This window comes from Peromyscus californicus, unplaced genomic scaffold (genome assembly GCF_007827085.1).
Source record: "Peromyscus californicus insignis strain IS unplaced genomic scaffold, ASM782708v3 Scaffold_1__1_contigs__length_55948999, whole genome shotgun sequence".
Lineage (NCBI taxonomy): Eukaryota > Metazoa > Chordata > Mammalia > Rodentia > Cricetidae > Peromyscus > Peromyscus californicus.
Genome location: NW_026294492.1, coordinates 50,354,125 through 50,378,801, shown reverse-complemented (window position 1 = coordinate 50,378,801; position 24,677 = coordinate 50,354,125). Strand labels below are relative to the sequence as shown.

Genomic DNA, 24,677 nt, shown 5'->3' with positions numbered 1-24,677 from the left:
CCCTGGCAGGGTGGCCCAGTGGCTGGGAAAGAATCACATATACACACCATATGCCTGGCCTCTGATGCCACATAAATTTATTGAAGCAATATTGAACACTCAGCCCTCAGCCATTCTCATCTGAAACGATTTTCACATCCCTGCGGTCCACCCTGTCATGGAGGCCAGCTTTCTGGACCAGGTATCAGCGTCTGTTAGGAAAGCGTTTATTATTGTGGGCCATGGCGTAGTAAAGGCACCGGCACTGGCACCGGAATGGAATATCACCATGGCGTGATGTACGTCACGACAGGAGCTTAGGCTATCACTGAATTTGTTATGCAGCAGTCTGGCTTTTAATTCTTGACCCTCCTGCCTCAACTGCCACAGTGTTGGCACAGGATGACAGGCATGTGCCATCATTACTGGTTACGCTTTTTTTTTTTTTTTTTTTAAGGAAAAAGGGTAAACACTTCTTCAGACTTAGGGTGTGCAACAGGACTGTTCAAAGAGCTGACTCAGTCAGCATGCTGCCCCTGACCCCTCCCTCTTCCCACTACTTCTCTTCTGGGGCTTTCTCAGTGATTCCAGGAGCGAAGGGGCCCACCAGCCACGTGACAGGTGTGTTCTGAGCGACGTACTCCACAGTGTGGTCAAGGGCCTCTCGGGCTCTGGCTATGCGCTCACGGGTCTGGGCAAGAACGCTGGTGGTGAGGTCCTGGAAGGACTGGATGCCGGAGAAGGTCGCCTGAAGGTCATCCACCTGGCTTCGGGCCTGCTGGGCCTGCTCCCTGATATGGCCGGGCAGGCCCTGGATGCTGGCCCCCAGGGCTGCACAGGTGCTCTGCAGCTGCTGGGTGATGTCCCTGAACATGCCGAGCGCCTGGGCCTCCACTTGCTGGAAGGGGAGAGTGGGGCGGGGTGAGGGCCAGCAGGGGTACAGTGTGGGGGACAGGGATTCGGTTCCTGTAACCTTTTCAAAATAGATTTACAGGGAGACACCGGAAGACGCCTAGAATCTAGACTCACCAGACACAAAAGCTACCAGGAGAGATAAAAGCCAAACAGCAAAAATTAAAAAACAAAAAACAAATATACAAACCCAAAATCAAACCACAACGTGGACACTAAGAGACCAGATGTGGTGGCTGCACAGCTGTGATCTCAGAATCAAACTAAATAACTGCTCACAGTAATAATAAAAATACAGGCCTGGGCAGGTGTCTCCATGACAGGTAAGGTGACCTGCTGACATCCCATGCAACCTAAGTCAGAAGCTCATTTTTTAGTAAAAAGGGGGGACCTGTAGGGCCCTGACCCCCATTTTGGGTAACTGTTGCCTTGCTTGCTGACCTTGACCTTGATATCCTCCCTATGCTAATTCCCTGACAGATTCCACCCTCCTGAATGCTTAAGGGAAGTTTCTTGTCTGTGTATCCTGCATAATGGGCGTTAACAGCTTAGATGCAAGATTGTAAAACATCCCGTGGCGAACTTCTGCCCTCCGGGGTTCTCCCATTGTGCTGTAAGCCTGTATTTAAGGCCTCTTCCCTCCTTCAATAAATGGCATTCGGCATTAAAAAAAAAAAATACAAAAATTGAAAACCAAAGCCAAAATGCCGGGTGACAGTGGTGGTGCATGTCTTTACTCCCAGCACTCAGGAGGCAGAGGCAGGCGGATCTCTGTGAGTTTGAGACTAGCCTGGACTACAGAGAGTTCCAGAACAGCCACGGCTACATAGTAAGGCCCTTGTCTTGAGAAACCAAGAAAAAAACAAAACCAAAGCCAAAACAAAACAGAATCATGTAAAGCCTGGGTTTTGTGGTCACTGGAGGTGGGGGGCGGGCAGGAAGGGCAGTGTGCACAGGGCAGGGCATGCAGACCAACGCGCGATCCCAGGGCCCCAGCTGTTACCTCTGGCTTAGCTGGGTCCTTTTCTGCATCCTGGGGGGTCTTCCGGTTCCAGCTGAGCCACATCTGGTGCAGCTTCTCCTGTCCCTCCCCCAGCCTCTTGTCCACGCCTTGTTTCACTGATTCCATCTGCAGCGCAAGAGAAAGGGGTGGGGGCCTGTATTGAAGGGAGTCTGTGTCCCAAATGCTGGTTCCACGCGGGCACAACGGCAATGGGAATGCTCTTCATTTACATTATTTTTCTCTTTTCTGGCTAGCCTGAAATTCACTATGTAGACCAGGCTGGCCTCTGAGGGGTGAGAGGCATGGGCCAAGAAGTCCCGCACTTTTATTTTTCCCCTTGGGCAATTAATGTTCCGCCAGCAACCACCATAAGCTTTACACGAGTAAGATGGAACAGTGCCTTAGATGGCCTCGGAACCCAGCGACCAGCACCCCAGCCACCCAGGTAGAGAAAGAGAGGCCCATGCCCCATGCACCCTGGAACAGAGTCACCCTGTATTCATGTATCGAAGTCCACAACTCCGTCTCAACTGAACTTCAGCCTCTGACAGGGTCGGACAATGAACGTGTCTGGTTCAGTTGCCCAGATCGTGCACTTTGTCACACAGCCTGAGCTGACTCATACTCACTGTCTGGTGGAAGACGGCGGAGGGGAGCCAGCCCAGCCCACCTCCTACTAGGTGCAATCCCAGCTCACGGAGGGAGGGGAGCAGCAGGGAAGAGGCCCCAGCCCTGGCCACACCCCGAGGCTCACCAGGCTGAGTGCATGCGTGAGCTGCTGCAGCGCCTCGTGCGCACTCTGCCTGGCATGGCGCAGCTTGCCCAGTGAGTGCTCATAGGCGTGGTTGCGCAGCCTCTCCGACAGCGAGCCCAGCCGGACGAAGTAGTTCTGCTCCTGCCTCTGTTGCTGCAGCGAGGCCATGTCCGAGCCCTCTGGGGAAGTGGCGATCAGGGCTGCAGGCACAGAGGGAGAGAGTGGACAGGCTCACACTGCATTCCCTGCCGAGGGGGGTTGGGAACCCGAGGCAGGAGGCTTGCAAGTCTCTGGCAACGTGAGCTACAGGGGACCCTGTCTCAGACGGTGTGGCTCATTGGTAGAACAGCTGTCTAGAGGTTCCTCCCCAGGACTGGGCTGGCAAGACGGCTGGGCGGGCCAAGATGCTTGCTGCCAAGTCTGAGAAACTGAGTTCTGTCCGTGGATCCCACAGTAGGAGAGAACCGACGACCGGAAGTTGTGCTCTGGACGCTCCATGTGCACCTAGCACAGGCATACCTCAAATGATTAAAATGAAATGTATTTTTAAAAATGTAAAAAGCAGAAGGTAGTGAGTGGCACAGGCTTATAAGCCCAGCACTAGGGAGGAGTACTGTGGAACAGAATATTCATTTAACTCTATAAAGATGTGTTGCATTTGAGTTGCAGAATAACTTTTAATTATGTAAAGATCCAGTGTTGCTATTTCACTTTGCCTGCCTAAGGCACCTGAGTGGTCTAATAGAAAGCTGAACAGTCAACAGCTAAGCAGCAGAGGGATGGGCAGGGCTGGTGGTCTGAGAGAATAAGTAGGAGGAGGAATCTAGGCTCAAGAGAGAAATGAGGGGGGCTGGAGAGATGGCTCAGAGGTTAAGAGCACTGGCTGCTCTTCCAGAGGTCCTGAGTTCAATTCCCTGCAACCATATGGTGGCTCACAACCATCTATAATGTGATCTGGTGCCCTCTTCTGGCATGCAGGCAGAACACTGTATACATAATAAATAAATAAACCTTTTAAAAAAAAAAAAAAAAAAAGAGAGAAATGAGGGAGAAAGAGAAAGCGCCACCCTAGGCCAGCCAGGCAGGCAGCCTCCAGCAGCCAGACACAGGGGAAGCAGGGAAGCAGAACACACAGAATCAAAGAAAGGTAAAAAGCCCCAAGGCAAAATGTAGATGAAGAGAAACAGGATAATGTAAGTTATAAGAGCTAGTAGGACAAGCCTAAATAAACTAAGGCTGAGCATTCATAACTAATAATAAGTCTCCGTGTCATGATTTGGGGGCTGGCGGTCCAAGAAAGCCTGTTACAGAGGAGGCAGGAGGATGGACCCCCGGGCTCCTCTTGACAGCCAGCCAGCCTAGCCAAGTCTGTGAGCCCCAAGTCACTGATGCCCTGTCTCAAAAAACACGGGGAAGAATTGCTGGGGTAGACAGAGGCCGTCCTGTGGCCTTGGCACATGCACTCAGAAGTCTTTGAGACATTCAGGGACAAAGTCAAATCCTGGGGCTTTTTGTTTTGTTATTTTGAGACAGCATCTCACTGTGTAGCCCAGGCTAGACTCAAACTCAGACATACGCCTACCTCTGCTTCCCAAGAGCTAGGATTAAAGGTGTATGGGATCATGCCAGGCAAAATCCTATGTTTGGAAAAAAAAAAAAATGTTCTCCCCCTTCCCATTTCTCTTTACACAGTGGATTTCAAAACAAAACGGCTACATTTTGGTCCCGGCCAGCGGGTTTGTAGCAGTTTTCTTGGAAGCTGGGGGCTGCACCCTGGGAAGTGAAAGGAGCCTTGTGCTTTTAGCCAAGGCAAGGGCAGGAAGCCATGGGCAGAGAGTGGCGTGACGCAGAGGGACAGGCCCTGTGTCCCTGGGAGACAGGCAGCTCAACTGGCCTGAACTAGAAGGGGTGGAAAAGACTCAGGCTGGCCTCCCACTCCTGACACAGCCCCCCTCCCCTGGCATCCACCTCCTGAGTGCTGGGGCGACTGGTGTGTGCCACCAAACCTGGCTTTGTTGTGCAGGGGATGGAAGCCACGGACTTGTGCATGCTAGGTGAACGCTCTACCTACAGCCCCAGACTGAAGCTTACGCTTGTATTTTCAGACAAGGTCTTGTGATGTAGCCCAGGTCGGCCTAGAACGTCTCCATCTACCTTCCTCAGCCTCCCAAGTGCTGGGGTGACAGGTACAGGCCCCCTTGCTCAGGTTACAAAGCTAGCTCCCACATGCCGCTGCTATTCCCTACCTGGTGTTACCCACAAGCCACTGAGTCCTATAGGACACACATCCTCACCAGGGATGCATCTGGGAGAGCAGTGGTTTAACCAAGGCTGCTCAGACAGGAGCCGCCTCCACAGAGCCTCTGGTTCCTGTTTATGCATTGCATCCCACCCTCTCCCAGGCTGGTGTCTGTGTTGGGGATTGAGGTGCAGGCGGGTCTCCCCCGCAGAGGGTCACTGTCGCTGGGAGTGAGCGCTGCTCTTTGAATGAATACGTGCCACTCAAAACCCACAGAGCTGCAGGCTCACGGCCAGCCTAGGAGGAACTGAGACCTCTATGAATGCCTGGGTGGTGATGCACGCCTGTCTCCCCAGTACTTGGTAAGTGGAGGCAGGGGTATCATCCTTGAACCAAGAGTGGCTCGGTGGGTCTAAAGGCTTGTTGTCAAGCCTGACTGAGTTTGATTCCTGGAACCTACATGGTGGTCGGACAGAATCCAACAGAGTACCTGGAGAGCTGTGGGCATAGGAGGGCGCCCTCTTGGGGGTAGTTGTGGGGAGTTTGAAGCATAGGCACTGTGGCCAGAGGCCGGGGTAAGGACACTCACCCAGCTCTGCATCTGTCAGGGGCAGGCGGTTGTCCACCCAGGCCTCAGACTTTACCAGCATCGTGTCCACTCCACTAATCACCATCTGTCCCACTCGGGAGCCCATGACCGACTGGACACCGCTGGTCACCGCCGACTTGGTCATGTCCATGCTGCTCTGCACAGCCCCCCGGGTCACATCCACTGCTCCGGTCACCCGGGTGGCCACTGTGTCCTTTGCACTGGTCACTGAGTTAGATACCATTTCTCTGGCCCCAGATACTGTAGACGACACCAGTTCCTTAGTGTCTGCCAGAACCTGCAGGATGGGACACATCAGCATCCTTCCACACCAGGATCCCCCACCCAGGGAGGCCAGAGGGGGAGGTCATCCTAGCCCCTGTGTGGTATACATCTTTAATCCCAACACTGGGGAGGTAGGTGGATTTCTGTGAACTGGATTCCAGCTTGGGCTACACAGTGAGTTCCGAGGCTACTACCTCTTTTTTGTTGTTGTTGTTTTGTTTTTTGAGACAGGGTTTCTCTGTGTAGCTTTGGTATCTGTCCTGGATCTCGCTCTGTAGACCAGGCTGGCCTGGAACTCACAGAGATCTGCCTGGCTCTGCCTCCTGAGTGCTGAGATTAAAGGCCTGCACCACCATCGCCTGGCCCGAGGTTACTATCTCAAAAAAAAAAAAAAAAAAAAAAAAAAGACTTCAAAGCACAGCAACTTTCTAAATTCCAATCACACCAAGCTACATGGTCTCAGGCAAGTCACTCAACCTCTCTGTCCCTTTGATTTTTATTTGAAGGGGTTCCTGGCTGAATCTGTATCCTTCCCAATCAGTTAAACATTTAAAAAAAAAAAGATTTGTTATTTCTATTTAAGTGTGTACATCTCTATAGGTGTATGTTCTGTGTGCAGGTGCCCCAGAGGTCAGCTGGAGTTACGGGCAGCTGTGGGCTATCTGAAATGGGTGATGGGAACTGAACTCAGGTTCGATGGAAGAACAGCAAACACTCCTGGCCACTGAGCTATTTCTCCAGCCTCTTAATTAGGGAAGCAAGCAAATAAATTTCTTTCTATATGTGTGCCTGTGTGCCACAGCACATGTGTGGAGGTCAGAGGACAACATGTAGGACCCAGTTCTCTCCTTCTACTCTGTGGGGCCTGGGGACAGAACTCAGGTCTTCGGGCTTGGCTGCAATTGCCTGTACTCAATGAACTCTCTTGGCCCTATTTATTCTTGACCTAGGCTATCCCAGGCTGGCTCCAACCTTAACCTCGCTGTGTAGCTACCCTCTAGGTTGAAATGCCATGTTGGCCACGTGCTGGTCCCATGTGACTCAGAGGGCAAAAATGACCTCCCAGCACCCAGAATGTGAAACACAGCTCAGCCCCTCCCAAATGCAAAGCCCAGAGCCACAGTACAAGCATGTGGTGATATACTGTGTACCCTAATAAACTTGCCTGAGGACCAGAGGACAGAGTCAGCCACTAGATTAGACATAGAGGTCAGGCAGTGGTGGCACACACCTTCAATCCCAGCACTTGAGATCTCATGCCTTTGCTTGGGAAGCACACATGCCTTTAATCTCAGCAAGTAATATGGCAGGGCAGAGAAAAGTATATAAGGCGTGAGGAAACAGGAACTCACTCTCTTTAGACTGAGGATTTTGTAGAGATAAGAACTAGTGGCTGGCTGTTCTGCTTCTCTGATCTTTCAGCTTTCACCCTGATATCTGGCTCTGGGTTTCTTATTAAAAGACCATCTAAGATTCGAACAACACAGGCTCTGTCGCAAGAATCAGGAGAATGTGACCCTGAACTGCTCCCTGCTAAAATGGGAGGGAGCACTGTGAAGGACACCTTGAAGCAGAGCTACGTCTGGGGAAGAAGTGCTGGCAGAGTGAGAGAGAGGGCTGCTGGGAGGCCTCCAGCTGTGACTACAGCCAGATGTGGAACCTCTGTGCAGAAGCGGAGGCCTTTCCTATTGTCCTGGGGTTGACACTATTCCTGGGCATGGCATACAGGAGGGGCCCAGCCCACAAGAACATGAGAATGAAGTGTCCCCACCGGAAAATGGCTAAACAGCACTTGATTCAGAGGCCAGACAAGATGAGGGCTAGCTGGAGCCCCCGCCTAGATTCCCCTAGTGAGGAGCTGGGGGCGTGGTCAACAGGGTACACAGCGTGCGCGCGCGCACACGCGCACACACACACACACACACACACACACACACACACACTCTCTCTACTAGTTTGGATCTGGTTAATGGATGCTCTGGAGATCAGAGAGCTGAGTTTCTGGTTCAGTTAAGAATAGCACATGCAGGGCTGGAGAGGTGGCTCAGTGGTTAAGAGCACCAACTGCTCTTCCAGAGGACTCGGGGTTCAATTCCCAGCACCCACATGGCAGCTAACAACTGTCTATAACTCCAATATCTGACACCCTCACATAGATGTACATGTAGGCCAATGCACATAAAATAAAAATAAATTATTTAAAAAAAAAAAAAAAGAATAGCACATGCAAATGTCCTGCTATACATGCGTCCTCTGCCTTCTTGGGTTTAGGGTCCTTTCCAAAGGCTTACAACTCTGTTTCTAAGGGTGTGTACCCATCTAAACTGTGCATTGTGCTTTAGGGGCCAGACCAGATGAAACTGTGAGCCCTTTTGCTCTGCGTTTGGTGGGATCCAGACGGCATTCTGACTGGATGTGGTCACCCTTCAAGACCTTTCTGGCCAGAGCGGGTGGGGACAGTGAGGATTGTCATATGTGTGCTCTGTATAAAGCTAGGCCTTGGCAGGTCCAGGCAGGGCCTCAGACAGAATCAACTGACCTAGTACTGACCTTCTCAGTCGGCTGCTGGAGGATGGGCAGACTGTCCTGCAATCTGTCTAGCCCTCGGTGCGCATACTCACTGGCCGAAGCAACTGCAGGACACCAGAGAAAACACATCCACTGTAACTGCCCTTCAGAGGCGAGGAGAGCCACCCAGGGCCAGTTTCAGGGAACTGGAGTTCAGAAACAGGGGTGATTCCCTCCAAGGATGGCCACGAGGAGCATTCTCCACACTCTGGGGTCCTCTACTTACTCTGGGGCTCCAGCTTGGACAAGATGGGCTGTGCCCCGCTGACTGCGGCCGCAGTGAGGGTCTTGACGCCTTTCTCAGCCACGTCGCACAGGGTCCTCACTTGGGGGTAGCTCTCCTTGGTGGAGGTGTACGCGGCACTCACCATCCCACACGTGGAGCTGATGAGGGGCAGGCTGGTCACGCGGTCCACCACGCTGGGCTGTGGAGGGCGGGAGACTGGGCTAAGAGCTCAGGGTGCCCACAGGCCTGCTCTCATTTTGGGGGAGCAGACCAGCTGGGCTCTATGATGCCTGGTACGAACAGTTGAACAAGGCAGGAAACCTGAAGGTCCATCACGTGCTTCTGGTGGCTTACTTGTTTGAGCATGGGATTGACGACCCAGTGAAGTGTCAGGCAGTGTGGTGACAGAGGAACCCCATTTTTGTGGGAGCACTGGTTCACCACATAACAGGCCCTACATTCCATCCCCAACTCCAGAAACCTGGGGTAATGGCACATGGTATCATTCAGCACAGGCTGGAGCCTTGAGGGTTCTACTATGATTGTGGTACCCTGGGCTTCACAGTGAATTGGTCTAGACAGAGACAGAGAGTTGGGGAGAAGCATGTAAGAGGAATTCAAAATCATCCTCAGTCATATAGTGAGTTTGAGGCTAGCCTGTGCTACATGAGACCTTGTATCGAAAGGAAAGAAAGAATGAAGGGCCAGGCCTAGGTGTTTAATCCCCAGCACTCAGAAGGCAGAGGCAGAGGCAGAGGCAGAGGAATCTCTGTGAGTTCCATGCTAGCCTGAGCTACATAGTGAGATCCTGTCTCAAAACTAAAAAGAAAAAGAAGAAAAGGAAGTAAGGCGGGAAGGAGTGAGGCAGACCTCTGGACTTCTCTCCTGGCCAGCCCCTCTCAGCCCCCAGCAAGATGCCACATAGCACCCTCAGAAGCCCAGGGCTCCCTGCAGCTCAGGCCCCTTACCTGTGGGACAGGTTCTTCCACAGCAGCCTGGGCTTCAGCCGGGGCATCTGTCCCATTGCTAGACATGGTCTCAGCTGCAGACAGAAGAGAGTCAAGTGACAGCCTGCCCCAGGAACACAGGAAGCAGAGTTGATCTATGAACCTTCAGCCCTCTCAGAGACCCGTCATCAATTCAGAGGTCCAAGGTGGGGCCTAGCTCACCGGAGCTCCTCCCAACCCCTGACCCTTTGGTGCTGGAGAACCAACTCAGGGCTCCAGGAACATGCAGCAAAGCTACACCCCTGAGCCACACCACAGCCCTCCACTGGGGGATTCTAGGCGGGGCTCCGCCCTGACCACACCCCCAGCCCCTCACTTGGGGGATTCTAGGCGGGGCTCCGCCCTGACCACGCCCCCAGCCCCTCCACTGGGGGATTCTAGGCGGAGCTCCACCCTGACCACGCCCCCAGCCCCTCACTTGGGGGACTCTAGGAGGGGACTCCACCCTGACCACAGACACAACCTCTTACTTTAGAACCCCAACTCTGGACGGTTGTGACAGGGGTCCTAGGCCACACCTAGCAGAACAGCCTCTTTAAAGGAAAAAGGTCAGGTCTAATACCTCTCTCAAGGGTACTGTTGCCCTCACAGCCCTCTTCCAGGTTATCGGACAGTTGACACTGATACCACACCTGTTCTGCCAGTGAGGGTGTGTGTGCCCCTTGTGGGTCCCAACATGAAAGCAGAAACAACCTAGATGCCCAGCAGAGGGGGGTTAAAAAAAAAAAAATAACACTTTTCCCTGTGTGTTCAAATCAAGGGAACTCTCACAGGCCAAAACGTTCAGAGACGAAATGTGTGAAATAGCATTCAAGATTCTCTCTCTCCTAAGAGTATTTTGGGGACTGGAAAAATGGCTCAGAAGTTACAAAGCATATATGCTCTTTCAGAGGACTTGAGTTTGACTCCTAGCATTCATGGCAGGGGGCTCACAACCACCTGTACCTCCAGCTCCATGGTATCTAAGGTCTCTATGGGCACCACACTCACATGCACACACGCTATGCATAATTAAAAACAATCAGCTAGCCGGGCGGTGGTGGCGCACGCCTTTAATCCCAGCACTCGGGAGGCAGAGCCAGGCGGATCTCTGTGAGTTCGAGGCCAGCCTGGGCTACCAAGTGAGTTCCAGGAAAGGCACAAAGCTACACAGAGAAACCCTGTCTCGAAAAACCAAAAAAAAAAAAAAAAAAAAAAAATCAGCTAAGGGCCGGGCAGTGGTGGTGCACACCTCTAATCCCAGCACTCGGGAGGCAGAGCCAGGCGGATCTCTGTGAGGTTGAGGCCAGCCTGGTCTACAGAGCGAGATCTAGGACAGGCAACAAAACTACACAGAGAAACCCTGTCTTGAAAAACCAAAAAAACCAAAACAAACAAGCAAAACCCCAGCTAAGCCAGGGGTGGTGGCTCATGCCTTTAATCCCAGCCCTGGAGACAAGAGGCAGGAGGATCTCTAAGTCCCAGGCCAGCCTGGTCTACAGTAAAACCCTGTCTCAAAAAGAAAAACAAAAATAAACATAAAAAATCTTGTAACGATTTATGTTTGGTTTTATGTGCAAGTGGTGGCCAGAGTGCAGGAGAGGGCGTCAGATCCCCTGGAGCTGGAGTTCGGTGGTATGAGGCGCCTGAAGCAAGTGCTGGGAACTGAACCCAGGTCCTCTGAGGGACCAGTAAGTGCTCTAACAGCTGAGCCACCTCTCCAGCCTGATTTTGTCTTTACATAGATGTTAGAAGATCAGGAAAATGGACAGACTAAGGACAGGTTTCGGATAGAGGATGGGGGTAGAAGGCAGGTGTCTGAATTTTAGGCCAGGTAAGTAATATCTCCTATTCAAAAACCAGTTAAAAAATGGGGCTTGGGTCAGTGGGCAGAGCCAGCATGCCCCAGAACCACAGAAACCAGGAGTGGTGGCACACGCCTGTCACCCCACCACTTGTGAGGAAGGTCAGGACTTCAGAGCCATCCTTGGCTACATCATGAATTCTAGGCCAGCCTGGGATGCATGAGACCTTGCTGTCTCCCCTACCCGGTTCCCTTAACTCATATCAACAGAGTCTAAAGGTTGCCCCTAATTCAGACACTGGCGCCCCAGAAAATTCTCATGTGACAGATTTGAATCCAGTAATTTCAGAACGCTAGATCTGTTCTGGGGTGTGTGTGTGTGTATACAATGTTTGGGGTACCAGGGAGTCTTTTTTTTTTTTTTTTTTTTTTTTTTTTGGTTTTTCGAGACAGGGTTTCTCTTTGTAGCTTTGCGCCTTTCCTGAAACTCACTCTGTAGACCAGTCTGGCCTCGAACTCACAGAGATCCGCCTGCTCTGCCTCCCGAGTGCTGGGATTAAAGGCATGTGCCACCACCGCCCAGCCCCAGGGAGTCTTATCACATGCTAGGCAAGCACTCACCACTGAGCCACAACCTCAGTTCTTTTACTTATTATTTATCATGTGTGTATGTGAGTGTATGCTCACCATCGTGTGCCCACGTGGAGGTCACAAGACAACCTGCAGGAGTAGATTTTCTCATTCCACCAGGAGTCTCGGACATCAAACTCAGATGTTGGTCTGCCGCCATCTCACTGGCCCCTGATCCTGACTCTGGAGCCCCCTGGGAGGAGCTCAGAGGACTCAACCCCTTGGGAGGCTTGCTCGCCCTGATCTACAGCCCAGACACTAGTGGACTGGTTGGTGGTGTCTGTGGGATGCTCAGTAAACCGGTCTGGCATACCACAGCCTAACTGCTGATAGGGAAGGCTGCAGCTTCCGGTTTGTGACAAAGGTTTCCCAACAGAGGAGTCAGGGGATGAGGGTCATGCCTCAGGCCTAGCGAATGCTACCTAAGCCCCATTACTACCACCTCACCAGGTGGGCAGCAAAGTCTCATTGATCCCTTAGAAGTCAGTCAGACACCCCTGGAGCCCCCCACCCCAAGCAAAGGGTGGCCACCGCAGATAAGCGCTTTCTGAGTTCTTGGGGTCTGTGACCTTCCGGCAGCTGACTCCAGCTGCCAGGAACTGACCCCCCCCACACACACTCCGCCCACAAGATTATTTTCTTTGCTGAGAAAGCCAAAGAAGCCCCCAGGGTCAAAGGTTGCTGCGTGTAGCCAGGGCTTAGAAGTGGTCAAGGGAGTCTTTCTGCCTGGTTTGGTGACATGCTGTCATCCCAGCAATACTGGTGGAGGCAGAGGGATGGCAAGTTCCAGGCCACCCTAGTTTACAGAGCAGGCCCATTTCCAAAACCAATCACCGAAACAGAAACAAAAGACTGAATGTGAGAGATTCCAAGAGAGGGCGGCACCAGGCCCGGCTGGGGACAGAACCTCCTGTGGAACAGGCTTGGCTTTATGCAAGGGTCCCTCCCCGCCTACTCCCTACCCCAACACGCTCTCTAGCGGCTCGGGCCAGTGCTGGGCTGCTAAACCTATTTACAACCGAGGCTGCTGGGGTCGCTGCTCGGGGGGGGGGGGGGGGGGGGGGGGGGGGGGGGGGGTGGGGAACAGCAGACCCAGTACCGGGGGAGGAGGGTGGAGCCGCAGGCCAGGAAGCACGGGACGTGCGTTTGAGCACAGCTCTAACTCTGGGGGCCCAGGACGGTCGAATCCACCTTCCTTGGCACTCAGGAACTCAGTTCCCATCTCCAAAGGCTCAGGGTGGCTAGGCCAAGAGTTGGAAGCGCTGTAAAAGTTGCGAGCCTCGGGTAAAAGTTACTCTCCTGTAAAAGTGGGGTTTTCTAGCATGCAGAGATTTGGGGGCTTCTGATCCTCCCAGCAAAGCCTCGTGTCTCCCTCCTCCCCGGGGGCACCCCAAGATCGACCCTGGACCACCACCACCCCCATCCGGGTCTCACCAGAGTCCTCAGGGCGTCGAGGCAGGAAAACCTCCCCTCCCAAGGCAAGCTCCGATCTGCCCGAGAGGGGCGGGGCGGCCTTGTGGATCCCGTGGGAGGGGAGGGGCTGGGAGTGACAGGACAGATGACCAATCAGAGGATCCTATGGCTTAGTCCCGCCCACTTGCCCACCTTTCGCAGGAGACCCAGACCAGGTTGCCCGTTAGTTGAGTCCCACAAGGACCTAGAGCTTTGGTCCTGGATGGAGGGGGAGAGAGGGAAGCCTGTGTGATGTCCTTTCCTGAGAGACTTCTGGGGGTCCTTGGATCTCCCCGTGTTTCCAGAGACCCCCAAAGAGCTTGTGGATCCAAGAGATGGTTGAGTGACGTCTTCAGATGTGCCCAGTGATAGTCTCCATCCGGACGCGGGGAATCGATAGCCAAGTGTACACACAGCCCCGACGGGGCCCTAAAGGAAAGCTTGCTCTCTCGCAGCCAGCCTGAGGCGCTCACCGAGCCGAGGCCTTCTGGTGGGCGAGGCGCTGAGGCCCGGAGATGGCCACCTGTGGTTCCCGGACTTTGGATCGAACTGTCCCTGAAGCTGCCCGCCTTCCTAAACCTTCCTCCCGGTGGTCTGTAAGCCAAGGGGTTCACCTCAGACAGCCCCAGAGGCTAAGAAAGAACTGAACGTGTTTGCTAAGGGGGTGACCCATGTGCTGCTCCCCAGCCCCTCAGGTCTATGGTGAAAAATGGGCTCAGGCGTTTGCAACTGCGCATGCGCGAACGTGATCCCAACCTGGGGAGGGCGAAGTACCTCAAATCTTTCCTGTCTTCCGCCCGGCACCTCCTTTTTCTGGGCTGCCTTGATGACTCAGTTCCTCATCTTCTTGCTTCCCCTGAACAATGCCGCCTTTGCAGGGGCTGGGGAGGGATGGGGCACACTGCCGCCAGGTAGCGCCCTGCCTCCCCGACGACGCCCCTTCCCTCTGTGCCCCCCACTCCAAAGACACACTTTTCCCTGTGCCAACGAGGGTGCCTCTTCCCTCTTTGACCCCCGATGGCGCCCTCCCCTCTGTGACTTAGCAGCCATGTACTAGTAACCTTGGGCCTGGCCTGTGGCTCATTGGCTGTGTAAACAGGCATTCAATAGTTATTAGACGCCGGGCGGTGGTGGCGCACGCCTTTAATCCCAGCACTCGGGAGGCAGAGCCAGGCGGATCTCTGTGAGTTCGAGGCCAGCCTGGGCTACCAAGTGAGTCCCAGGAAAGGCGCAAAGCTACACAGAGAAACCCTGTCTCGAAAAACCAAAAAAAAAAAAAAAAAAAAAATAGTTATTAGACACCTACTGTATACCAAGGTCCTGCAGGGCAGCCCTGGGGACATGGTCTGGACCCTCTTGGCTTGGTAGCACTCAGAGACCAGTGGGGAGACAGGCCAGAAGGATAGCATTAAGACTTTAGGGGGACAGCCAGAGCTACACAGTGAGTTTGTCTCCAAAACAAAACAATATTTGGGGGAGTTAAGCCCAGGGATATTTAAAAATTGTGTTACATCTATTTATTGAGTGTGTGTAGGTCAGACAGGAGCATGAAGGTGTCATTTCTCTCTGCCTTGTGGGGCCTGGGGATTGAACTCAAGTCTTCAGAATTGGCAGCAAGCTCCCTTCCTCACTGATCCATCTTACTGGCCTCCAAGGAACTTTTACTTTGTCTCACTGACTGAGGCCATCCTCCCGCCTCAGTCTCCCCGTGTTGGAATGAGAGGCATATGCAATCACTTCTGGCATCTTTTAATTTTAGAAGAAATTAGGGGCTGGGCCAGACTGGTCAATCAGTACACCTCAAACTTGGGTTCTGTCTCCAACACTATATCCACCGGGTATATATGCCTGTCACCCCCGCACCCTGGAGCTGGGGGCAGGGAGAATCAGGGGGGTCAGTTCAAGGGCAGCCTGTGCTACACAGTGAGTTTGAGGCCAGCCTGGGTTACATGAGATTTGAGGCAGGGAAAACAAAGACTCCAGATGAAAGAGAGCTCTCTGTCTGCAGTGCCTGAGTCCTGGTGTCATCATGTCCTTGCTTTCACTCAGCAAAGCCTGCTGCTGTCCACGGCTTCTACTCACGTGGCCTGTGTGGCCAGGGTTTTATCTTGCCCCTCACCACAGGAAGCTGGGGGACATTTACCATGCAGGCCCTGGCTGTCCCCGCCCTCCTGGGCCTCATGGCGCCAGCTGCCCGCTGTCCCCGTGAGAGGCTGCGGTGGTCTTGGGGGAGGGGCACAGCTCTGAGACCCCGTGGCCCAGCAGGCTGGCCTAGCTCTTCCAGGCCCCGTGGGTCATCCCATCCTGGCCACTCCCCTGTTTCCCTGGGCTCTGAGACAAACCATGCAGGCTGCCTGGCCGCTCCTGAGGTGACTTAAAAGCAAGCGGGCCAGCGGGCAGGCTTCATGTTGTAAATATCTTGGCCGGCCCAAGGGCTGTGTCCTGTGGGGCCTGTAACCCAATCCCTCCGGGACCACAGCCCTCCCAGTCCCCAGAGAGGGCAGTCTGGCCCAGAGTGGCCTGGCTCGGCCGGCCACTCAGAGCACTGCCAGCAACCAGGACGTCCTGGTATGTTGTCATGCTGGTGGGAACAAGCTGTTCCGATGCCTCTTTGTTCCGGGGCTGCTGTCCTGGTGACCACCTTGAAACTGAATAAGCGAACATGGAGGTGTCACATTGGACCCGGGCGGGGCATCCAGCTGGATAGGACCCTTAAGTCCCTCTAATTGACAAGACAGCCCTAGATGGTGGGGGTTCTGGTCACAGCACTGGTGACTGGGGCTTGCAGTGTAGACAGCCCCTGGGTAGCCGCTACAGCCGCCTCTCCCCGGAGCCTGCAGCTGTGTGAGTGGCTTAGGTTCCTGGGAGGGGGGTTATTTGGGGGTTGGGAGCCAGGAAGAATGAGGGGCCCCTCCACGGGGGACAGGAAGCAGGGTGGCCCCAGCTGCCTTCTCCCGTTGGCCCACCTGGCATGGTGGGTGCCATCAGTCACCACACAGGAAGTGTCCCCAACGCTTGCTCCTGTGGGTCACCGAGTCTCAGGGGTGGAGGGGGAAGGAGTCTCCCCGTGAAAGCTGCAGAGCTGGAAAGAATGTTCTAGGAAGCCTTAGCTGGGTTGCTGATGGCAGCTGTGGTGTGAACACTGACATGGGGTCTCACATAGTCCAGGCTGGCTAGCAATCCATATGTAGCTGGGAATGACCTTAAACCTCTCAATCTCCCAGTACCGGGACGATAGGCGTGTGCCACCAGGCCAAAGGCCTTGGAGATCTCTGTTTTAGAGTTGGCTGCTCTGCCAAGACCTTAGAGAAAGCTCTGTTCCCTTCAGACTGGGTCTCCTATAGCCCAGGCTAGCCCGGAGCTTGCTATGCACCCTGCTACGAAGCTGAGGATGGCCTTGAACTCCTGTTCCTCCATCTCCTGAGTGCTGGGATGACAGATGTGTGCCATCACACCGGGACTACAGGGTATCCAAGATAGAGCCCTGGGCATTGTGCATGCCAGACTAGCCCTAGGCCTAACAGACAAGCAACTCACTTAGAGTTACAATAGGCTTTTAATATTTAAAGTTCCGGCATTCAAACCCGTTGATTTGGTTACTCATCCTCCTGGGGGCAGTTGGCCTGGTCTTCCCTGGTGCTGGTGATGATGATGGGGAGCCGGGCTTTGACAGTTGCCAAGGACCAGGGGAGGTGGACAGTAACTATAAGCTCATAGCTGGTCTGCATGAGCTCATTCTCCTGGGAGCCATTGCTCACGGACAACACCAGTGGCAAGGTGAAGGCACTGACCACCGTGGTGCTGTTGAAGGCCGGGATGCGAGCGTTGGCCACCTGTCGAAGCAGCTCACTGCTGTCTGCCCTCCGGCGCCGCTCGGCGTTGGGCGTGAAGCCCTCGTACTGCACGTGGGCGTAGAGGGCGAATACCACCGTCTTGATGTACTTGCCCGTGTTGTTGCGGATCTCCGACGTGAAGGTCACCTTCTCGCCCGGCACGAAGGTGTTCTTGCCCATCTGCACCTGCAGCTTTACCCAGCCCTGGCTACAGCAGCTGTAGGATACCTTCTTCTCGGCTTCCACCAACAGGGGGTTCTATAAGGGGAGAGGATGACCCGCTGAGGACCCATCGCCGCAGCCCCTGCAGGCTGTGGGGTACTGTGGGGGACTTGGGACCTGGACTTCTGTCTCCTGGACTTGTGTCTCCAGCTCTAGGGACCTTGGAGCACCAGGAGGCTCAGACTGGAGGATGGTTGGTTCAAAGCCAGCCTGGGCCACAGAAGGGATAGCCTGGGCTATAGAATGAGACTATTTAAAAAACAACGGGGCAGAGCTGGGTGTGGTGGTGCACGCCTTGAATCCCAGTACTCAGGAGGCAGAGGCAGGTGGATCTCTTGTGAGTTCGAGGCCAGCATGGTCTACAAAGTGAGTTCCAGGACAGCCAGGGCTACACAGAGAGACCCTGTCTGTCTCAAAAGAAACAAGAATGCCTCTTAGAGTATTTAAGAGGTTTGCTCATTGAGTTTGTTCACTTTAAAAGCAGGATGTCTCAGCTCCTTTGAATCCGTAGGCATTTTCGAGTTGACACCCGGCCCTAGTCCCTTATCCCGTGCATTTGTACAATGATTTCCTATCTAAATTTCCTGGTTTTATTTCTATTACCACTATTATGGTCATGGTCTCACTGGGTAGCCTCTAACACACCGCCATCCTCCTGTCTAAATTTACTGTTTTTCTTTTTTCTTTTTCTTTTTTTTTTTTTTTTTTTTGGTTTTTCGAGACAGGGTTTCTCTGTGCTGTTTTGGTGCCTGTCCTGGATCTCACTCTGTAGACCAGGCTGGCCTCGAACTCACAGAGATCCGCCTGGCTCTGCCTCCCGAGTGCTGGGATTAAAGGTGTGCGCCACCACCGCCTGGCATACTGTTTTTATTTCTATTACCACTATTATGGTCATGGTCTCACTGGGTAGCCTCTAACACACCGCCATCCTCCTAAGTCTTTCAAGTGCCAGGATGACAGGGGTCCACTGCTACACGCAGTTTGTGCTAAATCGATTTTTGCAACTTTCTCAGAGGTCACAACCTGTGATTTGAACAATAAAAGCCATGGCGTGGGGCCGTGGCTCATCCCCCTGGGACAGTTCAATGTGCAAAAGAGCCTGCCTGAGTTCAATTCCTGGGACCCGCACGGTGGAAGGAAAGAACTGACTCCCACAGGTGTCCTCTGACGCCCATACATTCGCTCTGGAGCCCCTCCACCAAGGTAAAGAAATGTAAAAAGAGAGGAAGAAAAAAATAAAGTATAGTCAGCTTCACAAGCTGTCGTCTTAGGGTCCGGGGTCTAGCCAACCTTTGACCTTCTGACATCATCATCTTCCACTCTCAACTTCTGACCCCTGCATCTCTCCAGCCTTCTCAACAAGGGTCCATTTCTCTCTGCCGGCTACATTAAGGCTGAGAGAATCCCTTTGAGCTCCTCCTATATGTTGAAAACTTCAACTTCCCGGGCGCAAGAGGGCCTCTGCAGGCATCAGGAGCCCACTGCCATAAATGAGGACAAAGTTGGGTTCACACATGGGCTTCCTCACCACACCTTCACACTGGGCTCTGTGCAGCCCCAGGGCCTTTGCACGGACTGTGCTCCCCACTTGCTGCCCCTCATGGTTCTCCATGAGTCACCTTGGTTCTCACGCAGGCCCCAGAGAGGGTGCATGACCCACCGAGGGCACCCAGGGGGCAGGTGCTCAGGTCCTGAGTGCCCCCAGCATCTCCCCTGGGGTTGGCTGGATCACAAGCTTCCTTTGCTGTGGAGGTGACAACCTCTATGTGGGGACTGTGTCACTGGCCTAAGCCAGGCCCAAGTTTCTAGAACTCTCTCTCTCTCTCTCTCTCTCTCTCTCTCTCTCTCTCTCTCTCTCTCTCTCTCTCTCTGTCAGGAGGTCCCCCATAGTGTCACTTGGGCCATGAAAGCTGAAGCCTGGGCGTGCTGAAGGTTCTCTCAGGGACACTGAGGGAGGACAGATCATTCTCTGTGAGTGTCCTGGGCCCTGTGGGGTGTTGGGCCTCCCTGGCTCTGCACATTCCATGCCAGGAGCTTCCCCAGTGCGGTGGCGGTCACTTTCACCTAGACTTTTCTTTCAAATGCCCTCATTCGGCTTTTGGGAGGTTTTGGAGTGCTGGTGGGGGGCTCCATTATGAACCGCATGCCTGGAGTGGCCTCCAACAGTCACTCATCTGCAAGATGTCCCAAGGCCAAATATCCCAGGGCGTAAAATCACACAGTTGAGTGCCACTGCACCTGCTAGGCTCTTGCTTTGGTTTCTGAGTTACCTTTTTTATTACATTTTTTAAATTTTTTTTCTTTTTCTGAGACAGGATTTCTCAGTGCAGTTTTGGTGCCTGTCCTGGGTCTCACTCTGTAGCCCAGGATGGCCTCAAATTCACAGAGATCTGCCTGGCTCTGCCTCCCGAGTGCTGGGATTAAAGGGGTGCGCCACCACCGCCCGGCTTATTAAAGTTTTTGATCAGTTATTATGTGTGTGTGTGTGTGTGTGTGTGTGTGTGTGTGTGTGTGTGTGTGTGTGTATAAGGTGGTAGGGAGAGCCCAGGCTTCACCATGCATGGGGAGGTCAGAGGCAACTTGCAGGAGTTGGTTCTCTCCTTCTCTCTCCAAATGGGCCCTGGGATTCAAACTTAGGTCATCAAGCTTGGCAACAATCACCTTCACTTACTAAGCCCTGTTACTGTCCTCCCCCCCACCCCCAGCAACCTGTGTGAAATCACCCAGGAACCTGGGTCAGCAGCCTTACCCTTCCCGCTCCCATCTCCTGAGTACCTGGATTAGGTTCCGCTGGCGGAATTCAGAAATCCCTTGGACCAGCAAGTACAGCTTCTTCTTGGCCAGGATATGCTCCCGGCCCATGCACAGGGCCTGCACGAAATAGGAGACGTGGCCAATCTTGCTGTTGAAGGTGGACGGAAGCCTGGGAGGTAAGTTGAAATGGAAGTCAAAGGTGTGGCTGCCTGCCCTTAACCAATTATCTGTAAGCAAAACACACCGAGGCCGTGTATGAGAACCTTCCAGAACCTTGTCTGGTGGGAGAACTGGGGCTAGGGCCTAACCACTGAACCATACCCCATCTTTGTTGAGGGACAGCTGAGAACGCTGGGCCCTCCTACCCTGCCTACTTTTCTGTGAACTTGTTTTTTCTTTTCTGCTTGTTTTTTTTTTTTTTTTCTCTTTTATTACTTTTCTTTTTGGTTTTTCAAGACAGGGTCTCTCTGTGCAGCTCTAGCTATCCTGGAACTCACTCTGTAGACCAGGCTGGCCTTGAACTCAGAGATCCACCTGCCTCTGCCTCCGAAGAGCTGGGGTTAAAGGTGTGTGCCATCACTGCCGAGTGGCTGTTACATTTTCATTTACATGTTTGTGTGTGTGCGAGCATGTGTGTCTCCAGGCTTGGCAACAAGTGCCCTTACCCGACGAACCCTCTCCAAGCCCCTTTTTTTTTTTAAAAGATAGGGTCTCTCTATGTAGACCAGGCTGGCCTCAAACTCAGAGATCCTCCTGCCTCAGCCTCCTGAGTGCTGGGATTAAGGGCGTGTGCCACCGCTGTCCACCTCTAAAGCTGCTATGGCCTCCCTTCCGGAGCAATTTCCGAGACATCAGGAACATTATCTGTTGTATTCAGAGTAGTAGGTTTAACACTTAGCACACGTTTGGAAAACAGTACGTGCTCAGTAAAAGCCCAAGTAGCTGAATGAGTCACAAGGTATTGTGTTGCGTCTTTCAGGATAGGCGTCAGCTGGCCTGGAGGTCACTATGTGGGATGACCTGCACTCCTGACACTCCTGCCTCCCTCTCCAGCGCCAAGGTGACAGGTGTGCACTACCACACCTGGGTAATGTGGAACCCAGAGCTCTGTGCCACAGGCTGGCTCAAAACCTCCAGCAATCCTCCTGTCTCAGCCTCCAGAGTGCTACTGTACCCAGTTAAGTGTTAGCTCTTTCAGTGAAGAAAACACCCCCGACACTTGGCATGGTGGTGCAGAGTAAAACCCTTTCTTAAAAACAAAGTAAGGTGCTGGAAATGACGGTTAGAGCACTGGCTGTCCAGCTGTTCTTTCTTGTTTGTTTTTTCGAAACAGGGTTTCTCTGTGTAGCTTTGGCACCTATCCTGGATCTCACTCTGTAGCCCAGGCTGGCCTCGAACTCAGAGAGACCTGCCTGCCTCCCCCTCCGGCGTGCTGGTATCAAAGGCGTGCGCCACCACTGCCTGGCACACTGGCTTTCTTGCAGAGGACTCAAGTTGGATTCCCAGTGCCCACTTGGCAGCTCACACCAGTTGTAACTCCAGTTCCTGGGATCTGATGCTCTCTTCTGACCTCCTTGGGCACCAGGTATATACATGGTGCACAGATACACAAACAAAATATTCATGCATATAACAAATAAATATAAAAAGTATTAAAAACAAATCCAGGGCATGATAGAGTACACTTCAACCGCAGCACTTGGGAGACAAGCAGGAGGATTGCTGAAAGTTTGAGGATCTTTGTAAGTTTGAGGCCAGCTTGGTCTACAGAGCAAGTTCCAGGACAGTCAGGGCTACATAATGAGATCCTGTCTCAAAAAAAAAAAAAAAAAAAAAAAGACAAAACTAAACTAAACCCCAAACTTAGAAACCCTGTGAACACCCGCAACAACCCAATAACATGGTTTGGGAAGGAAACAGAGTTCCCAGTGATGATGTAAGCCCCTCTCCTGAGGTCGTCCAACGGCCAGGTTCCACCCACAGAACCCTCTAAGTGCCCTAATGGCTGGACCCAGCTCCTGCCCTACAGAGTAAAAAGCCCAAGCTCTGGACTTGAAATCCAACTAATCCCCATCCTGAAAAGCTCCATCCCCCTACCCCAAGAAACTCTATATAAACCCTGCCTTCTGTTCAGTTCCCTGCTATTTCTTGCCTGAGCAGAGGCAGCCACCTTCCTGGATATTCCCCTCCCAATAAATCTCTTGTGTGAGGTTTGTTGTGCAGTGTGACTTTGTGGTATTTCTTGGCTCCCGACTGCCAGGATATCTTTCCATCTGAACTATAATGCTTACATATGTCAGAGCTGGGATGGCAGGGTTGACAATCTTTGTCCTGAGTTCTCTGCCCTCCCCTCCTCCCATGTGACCTTCAGGACCTCTTCCTGGATCTCCTGGAGTCTCAGCACCAGACGGAGATGTTCATGAATTCTAACAAGAATGGTATCTTCGAGGGCCTCTCACAGCCATTTGTGGGACTGAATATAATACCTCCCAGGAGTTCATTTGGGATGTCTGTCCTGGGTGATTCCTGAGTCTTCATATCTTCACACTGGTCATTATTTAACATGACTTCCCTCTGCCTATCTCTAATCCTTGTCATGATATTCCTAAGGATTGTTGATTGACTAGCAGATGTGTTTGCCTCCCAGCCCCAGGCTGCTGGTCACATTCTTACCTTTTATTGGGAATGTCTTTGTTTTATGTACGTAATCTGCCTTATTATTGCAAATAACATCTCTGCTATAATCACGGTTCTGTCCGATTTCTTCGTTCCATTCAACGTAACCCCTACCCACGAGCTCCACCTTCACAACAGGGTCCACGAGGGTACTGTTGAGGATGAGGACCACCTGCCCATCTATGTTCGAACCGGCCAGGTAGACTGCATCTTGGGGCAGCACTACCTCGATGGACTTCACCACAGTCATGGGAGGTTGGGCGGGGGGAGACACATCCTTCCCCTGCCCCGAGTACCACCCAGGTCCCCCTGGGCTACTCAGCTGTGGTGACCTCTGTGATATCACTACACCCAGAGTTCCGGGAAAGGAGACAGTTTCTCTTGCTAGCCCAGGCTGGCCTTGAGCTCTTTTGGTATCCAAGTATGACTTTGAATTCCTGATCCTCCGTCATCTCTGGGACCATCACACCCCAGTCCTGACCCTTGCTTCCTAGGACATCATAGAGAACCAAGACCCTCCAGTCTGGGTCTGGGACTCCAGGCCTGTCCCCACATCAACATAGGAGGCTAGGGCAGGAAGCTCAAAACAGTTCAAGGCTAGCTTGGGCAACTTTGTGTGAAGTTTGGAATAAAATAAACCAGAAGGCTTGGGGGCTTATGCTTTTAATCCCAGCACTTGTGAGGCAGGAGGATGGCCAAGTTTGGGGTCAGCCTGGGGCTTGTAGTGAGTTTCTGGACACTGAAGTCCTGATGCTCTGTGGGACTGTCCGTTGTCTGTGGTCTGTCTTGCCTTGTGTGACTGTTTTTGTAGACAGTGACATCATGTCTCCCTGTTTTTTTTTAATGAAAATTTAAATTTATTTTTTTTTTGTAAGTGTGTGGGCACATACATGTGGGCACACACTCATGGAAGTCAGTTTTCTCCCACTATTTATTTGTGCCCAGTGATTGAACTCACCTCCTCCGTCTTGGCAGCAGTCACCTCCGCCTGCTGAAGCTACTTTGTATGCCCTGATTTTTAATGTTAAAATGGTATTTTATTGTTTGCATTTTTGAGACAAGGTCTCATGTAGTCCATGCTGGCCTGGAATTTGCCATGTAACTGAAGATGACTCCGAACTCCTGGTCCTTCTGCCCCTACTTTCCAAGTGCTGGGGTACCAGGCGTGTGCCACCAGGCTATTCAATCTGGGAAATCCTTTGCCACACTTGTAGAACCTACCTCACTGTGGAAGGCCCTTTTCTCCCAGATCTTGGAGATGAGGGCCTGGATACCGTTGGAGGTCACAGGGAGATACTTGAAACATTTTTGGAGGGACAACCTTGTAAGAGCCCCCCAAAATGGGCCAGGTGTGGTAGTGCACCACGGTTAGCCCAGAACTAGGAAGGTGGAGGCTCCAGTTAAAATCATCTTTGGCCACAGAGCAAGTTGGGGCTAGCCTGGGCTATGTGGGACCCTGTTTCTAAAAACAAAAACAGTTAAACAAAAATTGGAAGTTTTCTGCTTAAGGACCTCCAAGGTAGAAAAGTCAGAGGCCAAAGTCCTTCCCGTGGCCTCTGAGGTCTTACCTGTTGTTTGTCCCAGCCCAGGGGCCTCTTCTGCCCCCCCCCCCCCCAAGCCTTCTCCACTCCCTATGTGTCCTCGGCAGTCCCCAGCCGGAAGTGCCTCTGTCCCTAGCCCCCAAGTGGCCGCTGGTCACTTCCGACCTCATGGCTTGTGGTTGTACCTGGAATTGTCCTCTAGACATGAATTTTTTTCTTGCTTG

At 52.8% G+C, this 24,677-nt stretch overlaps 2 protein-coding genes across 2 annotated transcripts; both read right to left on the bottom strand.

Annotated features, from left to right (window-relative positions):
- Positions 1–51: 51 nt before the first annotated feature.
- Plin3 (perilipin 3) lies at positions 52–13,536 on the bottom strand. Its single transcript, XM_052746880.1, has 8 exons — positions 13,410–13,536; positions 9,524–9,597; positions 8,556–8,754; positions 8,312–8,394; positions 5,477–5,774; positions 2,649–2,848; positions 1,895–2,020; positions 52–877 (listed from the first exon to the last, which is right to left on the bottom strand). The coding sequence occupies exons 2-8, from the start codon at positions 9,587–9,589 to the stop codon at positions 536–538; spliced, it is 1,314 nt and encodes a 437-aa protein (XP_052602840.1). The 5' UTR covers positions 9,590–9,597; positions 13,410–13,536; the 3' UTR covers positions 52–535.
- Positions 13,537–16,995: 3,459 nt separating this feature from the next.
- Arrdc5 (arrestin domain containing 5) lies at positions 16,996–23,162 on the bottom strand. The gene is made up of 3 exons (XM_052745704.1): positions 22,910–23,162; positions 20,258–20,463; positions 16,996–17,518 (listed from the first exon to the last, which is right to left on the bottom strand). Exons 1-3 carry the CDS (start codon positions 23,160–23,162, stop codon positions 17,024–17,026), a joined length of 954 nt encoding a protein of 317 aa, XP_052601664.1. The 3' UTR covers positions 16,996–17,023.
- Positions 23,163–24,677: the final 1,515 nt, after the last annotated feature.

Bases quoted from the DNA above. Each gene is read 5' to 3' on its own strand.
- Plin3 (XM_052746880.1), bottom strand. From the start codon at position 9,589: ATGTCTAGCAATGGGACAGATGCCCCGGCTGAAGCCCAGGCTGCTGTG. The intron at 8,395-8,555 runs GTAAGTAGAGGA...GGTGTCCTGCAG, and splicing joins GTCCAAGCTGGAGCCCCAGA to TTGCTTCGGCCAGTGAGTAT. The intron at 2,849-5,476 runs GTGAGTGTCCTT...CTGTGCCTGCAG, and splicing joins CCTGACAGATGCAGAGCTGG to CCCTGATCGCCACTTCCCCA.
- Arrdc5 (XM_052745704.1), bottom strand. From the start codon at position 23,162: ATGACTGTGGTGAAGTCCATCGAGGTAGTGCTGCCCCAAGATGCAGTC. The intron at 20,464-22,909 runs GTAAGAATGTGA...TTTTGCTTACAG, and splicing joins AAAGACATTCCCAATAAAAG to ATAATTGGTTAAGGGCAGGC. The intron at 17,519-20,257 runs GTACTCAGGAGA...CTCCCCTTATAG, and splicing joins GCCAGCGGAACCTAATCCAG to AACCCCCTGTTGGTGGAAGC.